Consider the following 18157-nt stretch of genomic DNA (forward strand, 5'->3'; position numbering starts at 1 on the left):
ACCTCTCTCTGTGACCTCGCACAAGCACCAGATGTAAAGTGTTATTTATGGCCCGGAATATGAACAACATATATATATCTCATCAAATATTTGACTGGTAATACTAATTTAATCTAGTTTAATCTGTCATATTGTCCCTATACTATTGTGTTCACTTTTATTTTGATTCTAAATATAAGACCCAAATCCATTTTATCTCTTATATTTATGTATTTTTTCCCGAGGTCTTCCTTTTAATAATGGTAGTTCTAACCGACACACTTAATTGGTAAGAATATTTAGAAAATATAATATTTATTTATTACAAAATAAAACTTAACTTATTTCTTGATCTACTTAAATTAGTCATCAGTTCTTATATTTAGAACTGGATGTAGCATCTTTTCCCTGTCACGATGAAAGAAGGTTAGGTCACAGGATATATGATTCTGTTCAAGTGTTCATACTTATCTGATATGAGTTAAGAAAATTAAGTTATTTACTAAATAAAAGAGAAGGAGAATAATTCGCTATTGCCCTCGTTTATAGTGTGCTCAAGCATCAACCAGAATAATGAAGCCTTAATTTGATGGGTCAGGATTCCTTTCGTACGTGTCTCTTTCTCCCTCTCACAACGCATAGATCAGTGCGAGAACCCTTCAAGATGACGGAAGGGGGAGAAAACTCTAACACAGCAAATCTCTGAAGTACCTATCAATTTGCTTTTTTGTATTTCGGTTCAAATGATCAAACATTCAAATTCAAATTAAAGACAATCCCTCTGTCCAGAAATGCCTGCACTTGAACCCTTTTGCATATTCCGATCCTTTTTTAGGACTCTGATCGAGCTATTAAAAAAAAAAGAGAGGAACAAAACTCATCAACTCATAATCAGCATTCAATGGTCAATCTAATTCTTTGAAATGCTTGATTTGTAAAAAAAATTTTCCCCCGAGGAGCGGTGTTTCGTGATTTTTCTTTTCTAGTAAGAATGTCCCTATTGAATGGCCTCTTCTTACAATTGTGAACTTCTACCCTTTTTTTTTTGTGTGGCAGAAATGTGCACACACTCACATACGAAGATATTGCGTTGATTAATAGCCAACCTTGTTGACTGTGTAATTTAATTCATCCACATAAATTAAACTTGATTATAGATATGTTATGCAAAAATGGATTATGCCAGAGTTAGGCTTAACAATATATAGCGTGCATCACGAGCGTTTTAAACACAAGAGATTAAACGTGGCCTGACCATCCCGTTAATCCGTCTGAGATAACATCCATATATCATACGAATGATTCATAGGATCTAGCATTATATTGACTTTTCATTGGACTTGTCGTTGTTGCTGTTTTCTTTTTCAGTATATGTAGATACACAAGATCTTCGAGGGCGGAAGAATTTCAGAATGCATGGTATTATTAAATATTTGGCGTGGTGTTGCATTTTCAACCAGACAAGTTACCATTTAATTTCCTGGAAGACTCGTATATCTTCACCAGTCAGCCTTGTTCACTGCTTTATCGTCGGCTGCTTTCAATTTTCTTACTTGCTACGATTGACATTTTGACAAAGTCCCATCTAAACTGGATTTGTATATAATATTAACCTGACGTATTATGAGATTTAACACTTGAAATAAACCCCAAAACCTAAATTAATGAAGAAAAAAATCTTTATTTAGGTGGTCCTAAACTATCTATTAACAGCGATTCATAGTGCATCTTGAAACGAAGGGAGCGTGATCAATGATCGGGTCTGGTTACCTTGAGGGTATTATCGTGATTTGTCGATTTGAACGATGACAAATAATGAGACGCCGAGGACGACCTCATTAACCCAAGTGTATAAATTTATTAGTACTTTTTATTCTAAAAATTATAATACAACGGTCCCTCCTGTATGCATGTCGTGATAGTTTTTTTTTAAAACATAAGTTGACTTTGATGTACTATGTAATATGTACTCTTTAAAAATAAAAATCATTTATTTATCTTCTCAATTAGGCTATTTTCTCATTTAAAACCAGATCATCTCATTACAATTTATTTTATAATCATAATCTGATGACTACATGCACTGTAGTGCTGCTTGTGGAAAAAAAATATTTTTCAGGTAAATTTCAAAGGATATTAAAGATTTGATCTAGCATAAGCAAAATTATGAATGAGTACTCGGGAAAAAAAAATCAAATTGAGTATTGAATATATTTTAAACACTAAATCGTAACCAAAATAAAGAAAATAACTCAACCGAGTAAACTGAATTATTGTGGTTTGGTTTTTCGGAAGCTCACTAAATACGTAAGGGATAAGTTGTTTAAAGAAGTATATACGATGGAAACTGAAAATTTTTTTTGGCTCTTGTATATTTTTGAAGTGTTTTTTCTAGCATTTTTGTTATGAACCGTTATTTCCATAAGTTTGACTGTTGACTTTGAGAACATATAAGAGTAAAAGAAAAAAACTTTCAGGTGTGAATGCTTCTTCATGAATATTTTGGGTATTTAAGTACTTTATCCAATACAATTTTTTTTATCAAGTATCCCAATACAAAATTATTATCTTACATTTGAATAGAAATTGACATCTTTCCTTCTTTTCCCTGAAGTTTTGTGTTTTGTTTATAAAAGTCTTATTGTTGAGCCTAAACTTGGACAGAAACACAAAAGCTAACATTCTGCCTTTAATTTTGGTTATTGAGTTTTAAACGAAAATTATTTTCTGATAATCAAACCAAAAACTCAACACCGAATATCTAGTAAAACAAAAATCGAATCCAAAACTGAAGAGAAAAACTGAAATGAATTTGGTTTTGGTTTTCATTCAATTTTAGTTTGGTTCTGCTCACCTCTAGTATTAGTCATGAATTCGCTAATTAAGGACCTTGGGTGGGATGGAATAAAACTTTAAGAAAAACGGAGAAAAGAGATTAAGAGATGGAAAATGACGTCATTATTATAAAAATTGAAGGGAATAATTAGGGTTAAAAAATACTAACAGAAAGTGTATGTAATGAATATTATACAGAGAATCGATTATTTTCTTACCAGGAAAGCAGATGGTTTCTTTTACGCTACCACAGTGGGATGTAAAAAAATGGAAAATAAGAATATACATAATAGTCGTGGGATATTTATCATGTACTACATTATAAGGATATAAAAAAACGTGCACAGTCGCTCTTGTTGACTCTGGATGAGGGAAACAAATCACGTCTCTGGCTTCAATAAGCAATCCAACATTTGGTCGTTTTTTTTTAAGACCTTCCACCTCATATTATGATTTGGTTGACTAAGCGTTTATATATTTCTTTTAATAATGAGAGCCAGTTCCTTAGGATGTATGCTAGATTGCTCAGTCATTTTGCCGGTAACTGTTAATTGAAGTTGACGTAATAGATAAAAGGTTAATTTGTTTCACCGGTGGCGCCTTCTTTTGGTCTTTTATGAAATTATCGTCACGTCAGTGCCAACCCAGACCTAAAAAAATCGTACTAGAGATCATGATTTTTAAATGGATGAGGCATTGGTGACCAAGCCGAGCCCAATTAGTCACATGCGAATTTAGGCTTAGTTAGGTTTGGTCTACTGTTGACAATTCAAACGACAACACAGAGAAGGTGACCCGGTCACACCTCAGGTTTGCTGCCTGCTGTCCCAATTGGCTTTGTCAAGAATATACTCCACCACTCTAAAACTAAAATGTGTTAAAGGTTGCAATTTTTTTGTGTAGGAATTATAGGTTTTTGAAAAAATTTTGTTTGATTAATATTACACTGAAATTGTTTAAATAAAGGTGTGATGTCAATGAAGTGTTTTTTTTTTAACACTTTTGAGGTAATATTGATTCAACAAAAACTTCTCAATACTCAGCCCTTGCACATAAATTTCCAAGGCAAAATTCAATTTTAACCCATCTAAATTCATGTAGTTTAAAAAATAGTAAATTTAATTATCCGTGAAAAATGCGGAATATCTTCTTTTTAAGTATCCATTCTTTTAATGATGGGGGGGGGTGTGCAATCAGTAAAATTTAAATATCCATTCTTTTAACAATGTCCAATATTGTACCAAAAAAAGGGTAATGTCCAATACGGGTTACCAGTTACAGAGCACGCCTTGAGATTTGGGACTGATTAGTCCAAGTCTCAAATATTTATTTAGCTAAAGGGCAGAGATTACAGGATAAGGAAGAAAAAGTTCGGAATCACGGAAGATAATAAGCGGATTTGGATCAGGTCCTTTTCCCCAGTTTTCCCCATATTATATGGAATATGGAATTTGAGAAACTGTGATTTACGAATAATACTATAATAGCACTTGGTATAATATTTATACTACATATTTACGAGTGTAGAAGAATAAGAATACAACAATATAAAAATGTCGTACTGACGGGAATTATCAGCTCATGGCCAGGAAACTTATTTCTTGAGCATAAAAAATGACAACAAAGAACAACATCAAGAAACTTAATGAACTCTCTCAGGGAAATGGCGTCTATTCATATGTTATCTCGTAAATGTTCATATGAGCAGAAGAAAAATTTTCCTTATATACAACTCCATCGCATTGGAAAGCATCTTATAAAATGGAGCAAGAAAATGAAATTGCGAGAGCGGAAGAGACGACTTAAACTGCTCCGATTCCCAGAAAAATAATAACATACATTGAAGCCCCATTGACGGAAACAAAATACGGGAATTTGCGAACCAGACGTTACCTCAGATATCGTAGTCTATATCTGTTACATTCTGGGAGGCAGAACGCTTTACCAACTCTCCTTGCTCATTGTAACGGTCAAGATTCTCACAGGGAGCAGGAAATATGGTTCCTATTACACGACCCTGAACAAAAGCGCACTGGAAGATGCGCTTCTTCTTGTAGGTAGTCCCAACTGAAAAATCCCGAAATGTTACATTCCTTACCGGTTTTTCACTGCCGTGAATCCGAACTGGCACACGAACTCCCTGGCCATGGATAGTGGTGAAGCTTATGTCTTTTAGCACTGGAAGTGCCTGTGGGTCATACCCTGCGTCTGGGTGTTCATTGTAGTCTGTCTTGATAACAATGCCCACACGGACATTGTCAAATGTTAGATTCCGGTAGGTTATTTCGCGAACATAACCACCTCTTCCAGCGGCTGTCTTAATCCTCACAGCACGTCTGGATTGCCACACAAGAACGTTCTCCACGGTCACATGGATACACCCCCAGACATCTCACTGCCTATTGAGATTCCAGCAGTTGCATTTCATTCAAGGTAGATCTCAATTAATCTATCATTTCATTCAATGCATCGATTAGTTAAAGATATGGAACCTAATTTTCTGAGATTTCTAACAGTATTTACATTAAGGCCACAAGTACGTAATTTACTTAAATTCCAATTCCCATTTCCCAAGCAAGAACAGAGAAACTGCCGCACACAGCTGGGAGCAGGCATGATAAGAGGCACTTGGGAAGATCAATGTATCCTTTTAGGCAAAGGAAGCTTGATTTATACAGGTTTGTAGATGTGCAAGTTTTATCCTTGAAACAATATGGTAAGATGATAAAATGCAAGCATAAATTACAAGTGAGTCATGGTTTACCTGACCATAGAGCGAACAACAAGATTACGGATGATTATATTGGTGGAAGGTCTTCCATAGGCAATTCCATACTGATCCCAGCCACTTTTTATAGCTATTGCATCGTCTCCGACACTAATGTAACAGTCCTCTATCAGCATATCCTCAACAGAATCTGTTTGTATCATAGAAAGTGGGGTTTGTTAAATTCTCACGTGAAAATCTGACACCAATTAACATTTCAGTAAAAAGCAAACTAACAGACCATTTCTCAGATTGTATCCAGATAGCTCGTGTCATGTAATGATAATTGAAAACCAAGCTAACTAAGCATTAACAGAATTTAAATGTCAGGGTATCATTGTAGGTCCATCTTGTTGGTGCACAAACGGAAACTACAAGTTCACACAGATTATCAATACTGACTTGAAACTAAAATCAGATTATAGGATCAAAATTAATCAGTCTCAGACAAGACACAATTACACACATACATTCTACATACATACTCCTCTACCATACAGATAGAGAACACTTAATCTCATTCTGCCTTATTAAACGTACTCCCACAGAAAACTAAGCTGGGATTTGCAAATTCATCAACAGAACTAGCCTACTTGGTCCACAAAGTCCGATTGTGCATAAGGTTGAGTTCTCAAACATATAACGCACCAAATCCCACGGTTTTCTGGCTTCCTTATCATGAAGCATCTTTAAGTTAGTTTATTAGGTAACCACTAAAACTTGAAGGGCACACTAGTTAGCAAATCACGCATAAAAACATAAGAAATTAAGTTTGGGCCTAGTATAGTAAAGGACTTACCAGGGTCTATGCCATCAGTGTTTGGAGCTTCAAATACAGGAGCCAAAATTGTAACATTCTTTATTGTCACATTGCAGTCATATGGATGAAGGGTCCAAAAAGGAGAGTCACGCAAAGTTATATTAGTTATCACTATGTCACTCGACCACATGATCTGAACAAGTGGCCCTCTTGTGTGGTTGAGAAGCTTCTGGCGATATTTTTCCACCATGTTTGGCCCTGTCCATTTATTGTACCATTATGCCCTGTCCACCAGCATAAGCCATAGCATAGAATTACAGAAACTTAGAAGCTAAATATTAAAAGAAATGATATAAAGGGATAAATTTTGCTTTCAGCCTGCTTGCCTACCTATTAGTAGTGCACTGTACAATCTCATATAGAAGTATATTGAACAATGAGTTAATAATATCCAAAGCAAACTTTGCTGATAGACACATTTGAGTCCATTGAAAAATAGCCAAGTTTAGGGTGATATTACTCAATCAACCAATCAGAGAAGCAAGGTTGATGTGAATGTACAGTCTTACACTGTCATAGGCCTTCCTCACTTTTTGAATCCTCAAGAGTGGCTTGGGAGGCAAGCTGACTGAATTAAATAAAGCTTTGTAGTGATAAATTAAATACTAGAGCAACTGAATTCTCAATCAGTGTTGAAGCACAGCCGAGCACAATCACTCAATGATTTAACATACAAAGGAATGATAAAGAATGTGGACCCAAGGAGCTACAAACTCACACTTATGAACTATACAAGAGATCTCAAACATGAAGGAAAATTTTTGAGATGCACAAAATTGAATATCATTGGTCTCCTTTAGCTCATAGGTTCAGAACCAATGGTGCTGCCAAATATGACAGTAAGATTCGGCCACTACCAGTAGATACAGACTCTAATGTGCTTACAGTGATATTGTATACCAAGCAAATACCTTTGCCATTAAGAGAAGGCAATGATTTTGTCAATAGAAGAAAAAATAGCCTCACCTGTTATCACAACATCTTTAAGATTTTGACCATGAATCAAACTGCCATATCGAGGTCCAGGATGCTCCCTTCCATACCCATATGAAGGCAGTGGAGGCATCAGCGGCCAGTGCTTTTCATCCTATCAGTCATCACACAAAAAAATAATTCCAATTTAATGATGATAGCTTCCGTTATGAGGGAACAAAGACAGATTGGTGATGAGGATTATAAGAGGTAGCCTCATCTAAGGGAAGATTGGATTAGAAACATTGGCCCTACAATCAAAGAGATAGATGATACAATTTAATAAGAATAGGGTATAACTGAATTTGAGTCATTTGAGTAAGACTTTAAGCCAATTTCTTCCTAATTTCTAGCATCTTGTTTGATATGGTACTCATGTTGCCTTAAAGCCGTATATGTGATTGCATAGTTGCATTGCTTTTAAATGAACTTTTTAATTTTTGCCAATGCCACAAGCTTGATCATCCCTCTGTTACTAGGCTAAAGTTTATTCCTACAAGAAATTTTTCGAACCAAAATCATCAATATTGAGGTCGCGATAAAAGATTGTGCCAAACAACTCCAGTCAAGACAGCCAGATTGGTTCCAGCAGTCTACACTAGAAGTGAGTCAAAATCTTTGATAATGATACTTGCATTTCTAATTTCTTTCTTGTTATTCCCCATATTTTTCCTGTTCCTTCTTAAAACAATGTAGTGCATTGGATCTTAAACTCTGACCATGATATATTTGACTCAAGCAATATTTACATGGTAGATATGAAACAATTTAATATCTAACTATACTCCAAACCAATTATGTGGCATCATGCTTAAACAAATTCTAACAGGATCCATTGCATTGTCTCCAGACATTTCATTAGTTTTTACTGTTGGAGTGCCCTGTCTCCATTTCACACATTAGCCAAAGCCGAGTTACTAAACACGGCAATGCTTTGATTTGCAATCAAGATTTACAACCCTCCAAAGACAATCAACACAGATTTCACCGTGAAAATTTGTTCCACAAACAAGCAAATACAAGAAAGTTATCGCATAGACAATTTGAAAGAATACTTCATCATGTTAAATGTATCGGGCTCTATCAACAATCAAATCACATATCAAAACAATTTTAAGCTTATCACACACCTAATCAATAATCACCATGAGCTTAAATCTTGTATCACTTTCCAATGCTATGAAGAAGTTTTTAGCTCAGTTTGATATTTATATATAAGAAGGAATCTGACCTTGTAATTAAAGAAGAAAATGATCTAAGTTCCTGGTCAAAAATAACAAAAACACAGATATGAAATTTCCAATTACAGAAGATCATAGCATACGAAACGACTAAAAATATTGTCTAAATTCTGAAAATTTATAGTTTCTCCAACAACTAGTTCTTGAAATTTCCTTTACTTTTCTTCTTATTTATACAACTTATCCTTGATCGTTAACTTACAAGAAAAGAATTGTTATAGTTGCGTGATTACTAAATTTAAAACCTCACGATTCGAACGAAATGCAGAACTTTAATTAGCAGCGAAGAATCTTATCGAAACAGTAATATCGCAGATTAACCCACCTGAATACCAAGTATGACAGCATCTTCAGCCAGGAATAGAGTCATATGACTGGTAAGATTGAATGGTGCCGTTAGCCAACGACCTGGTGGCACATTTAGCTGCCCTCCCCCTCGCTTCCCGAACTTAGAGATAGCAGAAACAGCTCTCTCAAAAGCCTCAGTGTTTACAGTAACCCCATCACCCACCGCTCCAAATCCGTCAAGTTGAAGGCTATGGGTCGAAGCTTCGGCATTGGCCTAACTGGGACCCGACCGAATATAAAGAAGCCATCGACTATGTTCCTCTGCCACAGAAAAAACAGATGCAAATGCAACGATCCAAAGAAAAGTGAAAAGGGTCTTGTGCGAGGTCAAGAATGCCGGGATCCAGCGCTTAAAATCGAGCCTCTGGTGGTGGAACCGCCCAAGTGATAAGGTCTCCACCATCATTCAAGTACGAAAACGGGTAGGAATCAACTTGGTTTTAACAGCTAACGGGGTAGGTATCCGGAAAAAGCCTTTGCCTGCTGCACAGTGAACATCGATTCCTTTCTTGGGTATAGCGTTTTCAAAGAGGAGCGAGCATCCCAGGAAAATTTTGACCGAAGATGGTGTGAAATAGTGGTAAAGGTGGAAGATTTCGCGAGTGATTCAAACGCCCTTGTTAGTACTGAGCAGTCTCAGCGGTGCAGGAGATCCGTTTTGAAAATATGCGGTGGAGTAAATTGAAGGCAAGCTGTGTCTTACGATATGAGGTTGCTGAAGATGGACACTTGTTTAATTGCAAAACCACGGATCTCAAACGCGAAAGGAGGCCTGGGAATTTATAATCTGACAGTCTCACACGCCCAACCCCCCCTCCCAACACTTTCGACAATTATTACCGTTTTGTTCCCATGGCTATGTTTTAGTTTTTCCTTCTCCCTTTTCTGTTGACCTCGAAGATGTTCTGGTGTTCAGGTCAAGATTGTAAGAAATAAATGTCGCCGCATTAGTGAATGGCATGTAAAAAAACATATGCTAAGGTACGCCTGTAGCATAAGATTTATCTCCGGCTAGGAAAAAAAAAAAAAAAGGGATTTATCTCCCTCACCTCCCCCGGGGGGTTAGTCCTTTCATTGATGAGAAACGTATGTGAGGGTGCAAATTAATAGGACAATTCATTATTTGAGTATCACTAGTTCACTACTTTACTTTTTTCCCTACTGGGTGCAGGTATTATAAAAATTGGCATAATTGTGGCCTAGATGGTTTTCCCATTAATCATTAGTTTCCAAAAATATACATATAATCTAAAACAACACCATTTATGAGCACGAGACAAAAAAAAACACAATTTTTTTTTTTACCTGAAAAATAAAATTGATAACAAGTTGTTATATTTATGAGTTCGGGATTGTGCAAAAAAAAAAACAAATCTGTATCGTTGAATAATATTCTCAGTTCTCACTGTTGCAAAAAAAAAGAAGGTAAATGATTTTTTTTCAAGTGGATGTTACGTTGCTACTATAGAAAGATATGCGACCTGTCACTTACAACTGCCCCTATTTGCCACCTTAAGGCAAAACACATCAAATTTACGATTCATCTGCATCGATATTAACAATTTCACCTGCTCTGCATACCCATCTTATTTGTTGAGGATGAAATATACTGTTGGATTTCAGATCCGCCTTGATGAGCCAAAATATTTAATAAAATTATTTTCCTAATTAAATATAGTATAAATGAACAATTAATTTATATTATCCGAATCCGATACAAATATATTTAATTTAAACATGTTGAAATTATAATTATATATGTAGATTAAATCAGTATTTAACCTCTTCATTCAATACTGTAAATATATGGTAGAGTTTTTCTGGCGTTTAATTCAAATCATATATACATTATCTTATTGATTGAGATTATAGAGAGATAACGACGGATTGATTGATTTAAATGAATCTCAAGATATTTTGTATTCCCAGAATATTACTCCTTCTAATATTTAATATAAAAACTAGTTTATTAATTTGAGTAATTCAAGAAAATCAATTCAAATATTTAATTGTAATAAACGTGAGATAATTTTTTTAAAATACTCCTGTATAGCATTATATCATAGAGCAGATCAGTTTATAAGTATTAAAATCTTATATTTATATTTATGATCAAATGATCTCTCAGCTAATTTTCATATCAACATCAACGAGGGGAGGTGGTATTTTTCGAAACCAGTGGCTCCTTCCATCAATCACAATTACCCAACTATTTCTCTCTCTCTTGTGGCGCATCTGATCTGCTGTGTCATTGTAAGTTTAGAATGCACCGGCTCCTTAAGTCCCTGTCCCTCTACCTGGTCATGTATCTTGTGACACATAAACCATACACAATCAGCTGTATCAAATTATTATGTGTATTAAATATGCATACAAATAAAAAGCACATGCATAAATACTTTAAAATCCCAAGTAGTCCCTTGTTTTTGGTGAACTCCCAAACAGTTTCCTTATCTACTACTAACTCCCATTCTAAATATAGAGTTAGTTGACTAATTAGAGTATATTGAGAAAATAAGTTAAGTTAGTTATTTATAATAAATATGTGTCGTCTTTCCTAAAATATCTTTATTAATCAAGTGTATTGGTTAGAAGAATTACATATGGAGACGCAAAGTGGATTAGAGTTTTTATTTTATGATCAAAATAAAAATCAAAAGATCTTATATTAAGTACCAGATATAATAATTAAGGTCAGTTTATTTTCATAAGTCCTCATTGCTGGCGTAAACTCACAACTTGTGTCTGAGTCACATCAGTAGAATATAAAAACAAACCCCCCCCCAAAAAAAAAAAGAAGATGGTCAAAATGATTCTGGATGGTCCCGGAAAGCAGATAATATGAGCTCAGGTCCAGAAGCCATTTCCGCGAGGCATGAAAGAGGACATTAATTAGTAAGTGATCATATGTATGGATTAATTCTGCGTCTGCTCATTGTTCTCTTTTCTGTTTCGAACAAAGAAAGCCAACGAGGTTACTCATATATGAGTCCCTGCCTTGTCGAGCAAATCATTAGAATCTCTGGTTGAGAAGTCTCCATGACTAAGTTTTTAGTATTTTCTTACACGTGTTATCTCCTGTAAAAGTATTCTTATTTCTCAAATCTTCATGTTTAAGTCGTCGTCCACTTTTAAATTTCCAGTTACTATCATTAATATTGTTTTGTTAACAAATACTATCCATTGGCTCTTGCTTCACCAAAACTACCGGTCAATGGACGAACTAATTAATGAAGCTTCCCCTCAATGATTTGTTCGCCAACTCGTCCTGTCTTCCTTAGAAATTTAATACCCTATATTTTATTGCGGATGTCGAAAGCGAAGGTCAAAGTTATGTTTGAGAATATAAACAAATGAATATTATAATTGTCACCAAAAATGCCTTTCCGCTTCGAATTCTTATGCAATATATATAAATATATATATTCAGAGGATTTATAACAATATAGCTGAACTGCTTATGAAAAAGGCCGTGTGTATTGCGGTGACATGAAGCAATATATAATGGAGTGGGTGAGCTGGTGGCGAGTTCTTATCAGAACAAGTACAAAATTGAGCTCAATTCCTCTCAAACTCAAACGTTAACATACTTACCTAACGTCTTAATAATAATATCATTGTCCAAATCTCTTCCTTAAAAATTATATATGTCCACTATCAGCCAACAAAACACAAAATTAAAATATCATCACCCTACTAATCATTGTATTGACCAAAAAAGTCTCAACTCCTCAATTCAGCCACAAAATTATTAGTTTTTTTTTTCTGAGTGACAAAATTATTAGTTATTTACCGATTCGATTTCTCTGAAACATCGTTCAATACTAATCCTCGTCAGATACTAACTGATAGCAATCATCTTTTGGGCCGAACACCCAGAGGAAATCAATTTCAAGCTGGCCTCCAATTTTTTGGAATAACTATATTTGGGCTTACAACGAGATCAAAGAAAGAGAAGCAATTTCTTTTTGGGCCTCATCTGGGTCGTGACAAAAAGACCCATACTCACGTATCCTAAGCACGTGCGAACTTCACATGCCATTGGCTTGTGCTTGCTCCCCTTTGTTCCAAGAAATATCCATCACCCAGTTAGCAGATAAACCATCGCCAACTGAAAGTAGAACCTTAGCTTGTTCTTACTAAACTCTGCACATTTCAGGTTGATGATCCATGGCCTTAGCCACATCCCCCACGGCACTGTCAACTTTTCCTAACAGGTCTTTATTCAATCCCTAAAATTTTGATGGGCCTACCATTTAAACCATCCTCTGCGCTCTCATTCTGTTGTAACGTATCTAGTTTTGGTACAGAGAAATACACCAGAAGATCTTCCTGGGAAGAAAAGCAACAAGCCTTCCCAGAAAATTTATCCCCGGTGCCACGAAAGGAGTATCAAGCGTTTGTGAGCCACTTCCTCCGGATAGGCCATTGTGGTTTCCCGGTAGTTCACCTCCCGAGTGGCTCGATGGCAGGTAATCTAACTTGCTGATGAGATACAACGTTTAGTTTCAGAGTTTTCCTAATTCCTAGGACATGTTCTTGAGATATCAAAGTTTCTTATTTTCATGCCAATCACAGTCTTCCTGGAGATTTCGGTTTCGACCCTCTTGGATTAGGTATGTGTTTCATTATGCTGGATTAGGCGAAATTTACAGGGATTAGTTTCTGCCATTAACAAGCTTCAAATCTCTCAGGGTCGGATCCAGAGTTACTAAAATGGTTCGCTCAAGCAGAATTGATGCATGCGAGATGGGCAATGCTGGGGGTATCGGGAATTCTGATCCCAGAAGTATTAGAAAAGATGGGATACATTGAGAACTTCTCCTGGTACGATGCTGGTGCTCGAGAATATTTTGCTGACCCTACGACGTTGCTTGTGGTGCAATTGGGCTTGATGGGCTGGGTGGAGGGCAGGAGATGGGCCGATATGATTAACCCAGGGAGTGTTGACATTGAGCCCAAGGTACCGCACAAGAAGAATCCGAAGCCGGACGTGGGGTACCCGGGGGGATTATGGTTCGACCCGATGATGTGGGGACGAGGATCGCCGGAGCCAGTGATGGTGCTGAGGACCAAGGAGATCAAGAACGGTCGACTGGCCATGCTGGCTTTTGTAGGGTTCTTGTTCCAAGCTATTTATACAGGCGAAGGCCCTATTGAAAACTTGATGGCACATGTTGCGGACCCTGGCCATGCCAACATTTTCTCGGTAATGCGTTCTTATTGCTCCTTTCATTCTAATTCATTTGATTACCGCACTATGCACTGTCTTGTCTCTCGGCCTGTATATGTCAAGAAAATAGTATATAGATACACGAATAGATTCATTTGTAGTATACTCTCTCGTCTTGATTATAAGGTAGGATGACAGTTTTTTTCATCCTATTTTTAAGTTACATTATGACCCGTCATTTATCATGTGTTGATTTTATACTCATGAAGCACAATGTACATTAAATAAAAGCAAAATTTGAAAGTTATTAAATTTTAATAAGACAGAGTTGGTGGGATTCAAGATTTTTATTGGTTTTGGTGTGATAGGTTAAAAATGACTTGTAAATAAGATAAGAGGAGTTCATAAATGATTATTTGTTTTTTTAATTGAATGCTTAAAGCTTGAATGATGTGAGTGAATGGATGTGAACATAATTTTCCACGTGCAGGCTTTCACGTCAAGTTAGCGTCAAGGATTGAAGAGGCGATCTGTTTCCTCGGCGATCGCATGCTATTGCATAATGCTTTGCTCCTTGAAAACTCCTTGTATGCGACAACACTGTATTATTCTAACCACAACATTATATTTGCACCGACAGGCTTTGAACATTTCAGAGTTGGAATGTAATTGTTATTTATTCTTTACCTTTACACTGCGATCAACAGAGTTTCATGTTCCACTCATAATTGTATTATGAGAAAAAGAATTACATGGATATAAAATTTGCTGACATTTGAAAATATGTGCGCTGCTTCCCATTTCAAATCGCGACAGATATATTTACAAATGTTTGGAAATTTAAAAAGTATTTTCACAAACAAAAATTCTCTTACATATTTATATCAAGTTTTATAAAATTATTTTTAAAAAGTTAATCCAATCACTTCTGGTCATATTAGAGTATAGTTTTACGTCCCCTAATTATCATAGAAGTTCAAAAAAGAGTTTTGTTAATTAAAAATGATGGGGAAAAATAAATGAATTAATGTTGGTTATTAATGTAATATAATTTATTTAATTACATTTTTTATGACTTTAAATTCAATTTGTTTAAATTAATTCAAATAAATCTTGATTATTATTTTCCTACATAATGAGATAAATTTTTTTTTTTTGCCAGAACCTACACAATGAGATAATTAAAGGATATGCTAGGAGAGAATGTAGGAGTTTAGTGAAAAATAATTTAATATTTTTAAATTTTTTTCTTTTAGTTGGCGCTTCAAATTTTCGGATGTGTTAAATAAATATCAAGGGTGATTTTACTCTAATTTTCGCGGGCAGACCTTCACGTCAAATCGAAATTAGCGTTAAGGGTGGAAGAGCCGTTCTGTTTTCTTGGTGATTGTGCAATGTGCATGATGCTACTCCGCGAAGACTCCTCATTTGCTAATGGCACAACATATCTACAAAATTTCTGCAAGTCCAGGAATGTCGGAAGCAGAGGAAGGATGGCCTTAGAGAGGAATAGGCTATTTTTAGAAGGCGATGCAAATTTTGGGAGCTTCAGGATCAATGTGGTGTCCATGGCCAGACACAGCACACCAAAATGACGCAACTTTCTTTGGCTTCCCCTTCCATTCCAACAAAACAAAAAACGCAAGTCAACCAAAACCCTCACAGAAGTAGAATCTCTTCGAGCAGCGGTACATTTCAATGCCCACAACCAACCTCTATACCTCTGAAATGGCCGCTGTTCGACTCTCCCTTTTCTTCCTCTTCCTCCTCCTCACTCTTCCTTCTTTCTCTTCTTCTTCCGACACCGACGCCCTCCTCAAGCTCAAGCAATCTTTCACCAATTCTGCTTCTCTGTCTTCCTGGGTCCCTAATTCCTCCCCCTGCCGGTGGGCCGGCATCATGTGCGACAACAACACCATCATCGGTCTCCACCTTTCCGACATGGGTCTTTCCGGCAAGATCGACATTGACGCTATGCTGGAGATTAAAGGCCTTCGAACCGTCAGCTTAGTCAACAATTCCTTCTCGGGTCCTATACCAGAGTTCAACAAAATCGGTGCTCTCAAGGCTTTATACTTATCCACCAACCAATTTTCAGGGGAGATTCCCTCGGATTTCTTCTCCTATTTGAACTCACTGAAGAAAATCTGGCTTTCTGAGAATAAATTCTCGGGGCCCATCCCCAATTCCATATCCCAGCTAGACATGCTCCTAGAGATTCACCTCGAGAACAATGAATTTTCCGGAGCCATCCCACCTCTGTCGCAAAGCATCAAATCGCTGGACATGTCCAACAACAACCTTGAAGGTCCAATCCCAGAGAGCTTAGCGAAATTCGAGGCTAATTCCTTCAAGGGAAACGAGGGGCTATGCGGGAAACCTCTAGACAAGGCGTGCGACCAGCAGGGCGAGAGTAAAAATTCTTCCGGCCACGTCATGTTGATCATCCTCTTCATCGTCTGCTTGATCATCGCAGTCGCGCTGTTCTTAGTGGTTAGGTCAAGGCGCCGTCTAGACGGCGACTTCAGCGTGCTGAGCAGAGATAGCGTGGACGAGGTGGTGCAAGTGCACGTGGGGAGCTCAACCGAAAGCAGAGAATCGGATTCGAGCGGGAGGGGGACGGGTTCCAAGAGGGGCGTGCCCAAGAGCGGGAATGCGGATCTGGTGGTGGTGAATGAGGAGAAGGGCGTGTTTGGGTTGCCGGACTTGATGAAGGCGGCCGCGGAGGTTCTTGGAAACGGATCATTGGGATCGGCATATAAAGCGGCCATGTCGAACGGGTTAAGTGTGGTGGTGAAGAGGGTGAGAGCGATAAATCAGATAGGTAGAGATTTTTTCGACGCCGAGATGAGAGGCTTTGGGAGAATTAAACATGCAAACATCTTGACCATTTTGGCATACCACTTTCGCAAAGAAGAGAAGCTCATCATCTCAGAGTACATGCCCAGAGGCAGCTTGTTATATGTTTTGCATGGTACTAGCTCAACTCAAACGCACCAAACAGATCATACCAGGATTTCAACAATTATATATATATATATATATATATATATATATAGTAACCCCATTTGATCGAGAATCTTTGATCATTATGTTTCAGGTGATCGGGGAACATCTCATGCTGATCTGACCTGGCCCGTGCGTTTGAAGATAATCAAGGGAATTGCACAAGGTCTTCGCTTCCTTCATTCCCACTTCTCTTCCTACGATCTTCCCCACGGCAACTTGAAATCCAGCAATGTCCTCCTCACACAAGATTACGAGCCACTCCTCTCTGATTACGCCTTGCATCCGCTTCTCAACCCCAATTCTTTCAACGCATTATTCGCCTTCAAATCCCCAGACTACGTTCAGCACCAGCTAATTTCCCAGAAAGTCGACGTCTACTGCCTCGGAATCATCATCCTGGAGATCCTCACCGGAAAATTCCCTTCTCAGTATCATAGCAACGGGAAGGGCGGCACCGACGTCGTGCAATGGGTGCTCGCTGCAATTTCTGAGAGAAGAGAAGCAGAAGTGATTGATCCTGAAATGGCAAACACCCCTAACTCCTTAGATCAAATGCTGAAAATTCTCCAAGTCGGAGCCGCTTGCACCGAAAGTAACCCTGAGCAACGAATTAACTTAAATGAAGCCATTAGGAGGATAGAGGAAGTACAAGTCTAAAAAGTCCACATGTCAATATAGCTTAGTTCTTCAAGTTGGGTTTGCTTGCGGGGCATGCGAGGTTGTATATATGATCAAACGTTCAGCCATTCATGATTGATTTTTTTTTGAGGAGGGCATAGCCACCAATTTAACGCAGGCACAGAACAGCAGAGAAAGAGAAAGAGGTAGAGAGGGAGCGAGAAAGATGGAACATGGCTTCACAGGCACGAATATCTTGGCCTTTCTGGAGGTTATATGGACGCCATTGATGCATGAGAACTCACGTAAAAGAGATGGATGCAGCAGAGGATATATTGAAGAGAGGCGAAATGTGGTACCTATGGGAAAAATCAATGTTTCGAATCTAATTTGTA

General features: G+C 37.3%; 2 protein-coding genes and 1 pseudogene across 2 annotated transcripts; 2 read left to right on the forward strand and 1 right to left on the reverse strand.

The window, feature by feature from the left end:
• Positions 1–4604: 4604 nt before the first annotated feature.
• On the reverse strand, positions 4605–9379 carry LOC114738860 (probable polygalacturonase; annotated as a pseudogene).
• A 3753-nt stretch (positions 9380–13132) lies between these two features.
• On the forward strand, positions 13133–14919 carry LOC114738872 (photosystem I chlorophyll a/b-binding protein 6, chloroplastic-like). Its single transcript, XM_028926936.1, has 5 exons — positions 13133–13179; positions 13273–13434; positions 13541–13578; positions 13657–14171; positions 14626–14919. The coding sequence occupies exons 1-5, from the start codon at positions 13133–13135 to the stop codon at positions 14641–14643; spliced, it is 780 nt and encodes a 259-aa protein (XP_028782769.1). The 3' UTR covers positions 14644–14919.
• Positions 14920–15863: 944 nt separating this feature from the next.
• LOC114738859 (pollen receptor-like kinase 3) lies at positions 15864–17801 on the forward strand. The gene is made up of 2 exons (XM_028926926.1): positions 15864–17109; positions 17236–17801. The coding sequence occupies exons 1-2, from the start codon at positions 15864–15866 to the stop codon at positions 17799–17801; spliced, it is 1812 nt and encodes a 603-aa protein (XP_028782759.1).
• Positions 17802–18157: the final 356 nt, after the last annotated feature.

Source organism: Neltuma alba, unplaced genomic scaffold, assembly GCF_004799145.2.
Source record: "Neltuma alba isolate B1F8T4 unplaced genomic scaffold, ASM479914v2 tig00013699_pilon, whole genome shotgun sequence".
Classification (NCBI taxonomy): Eukaryota; Viridiplantae; Streptophyta; class Magnoliopsida; order Fabales; family Fabaceae; genus Neltuma; species Neltuma alba.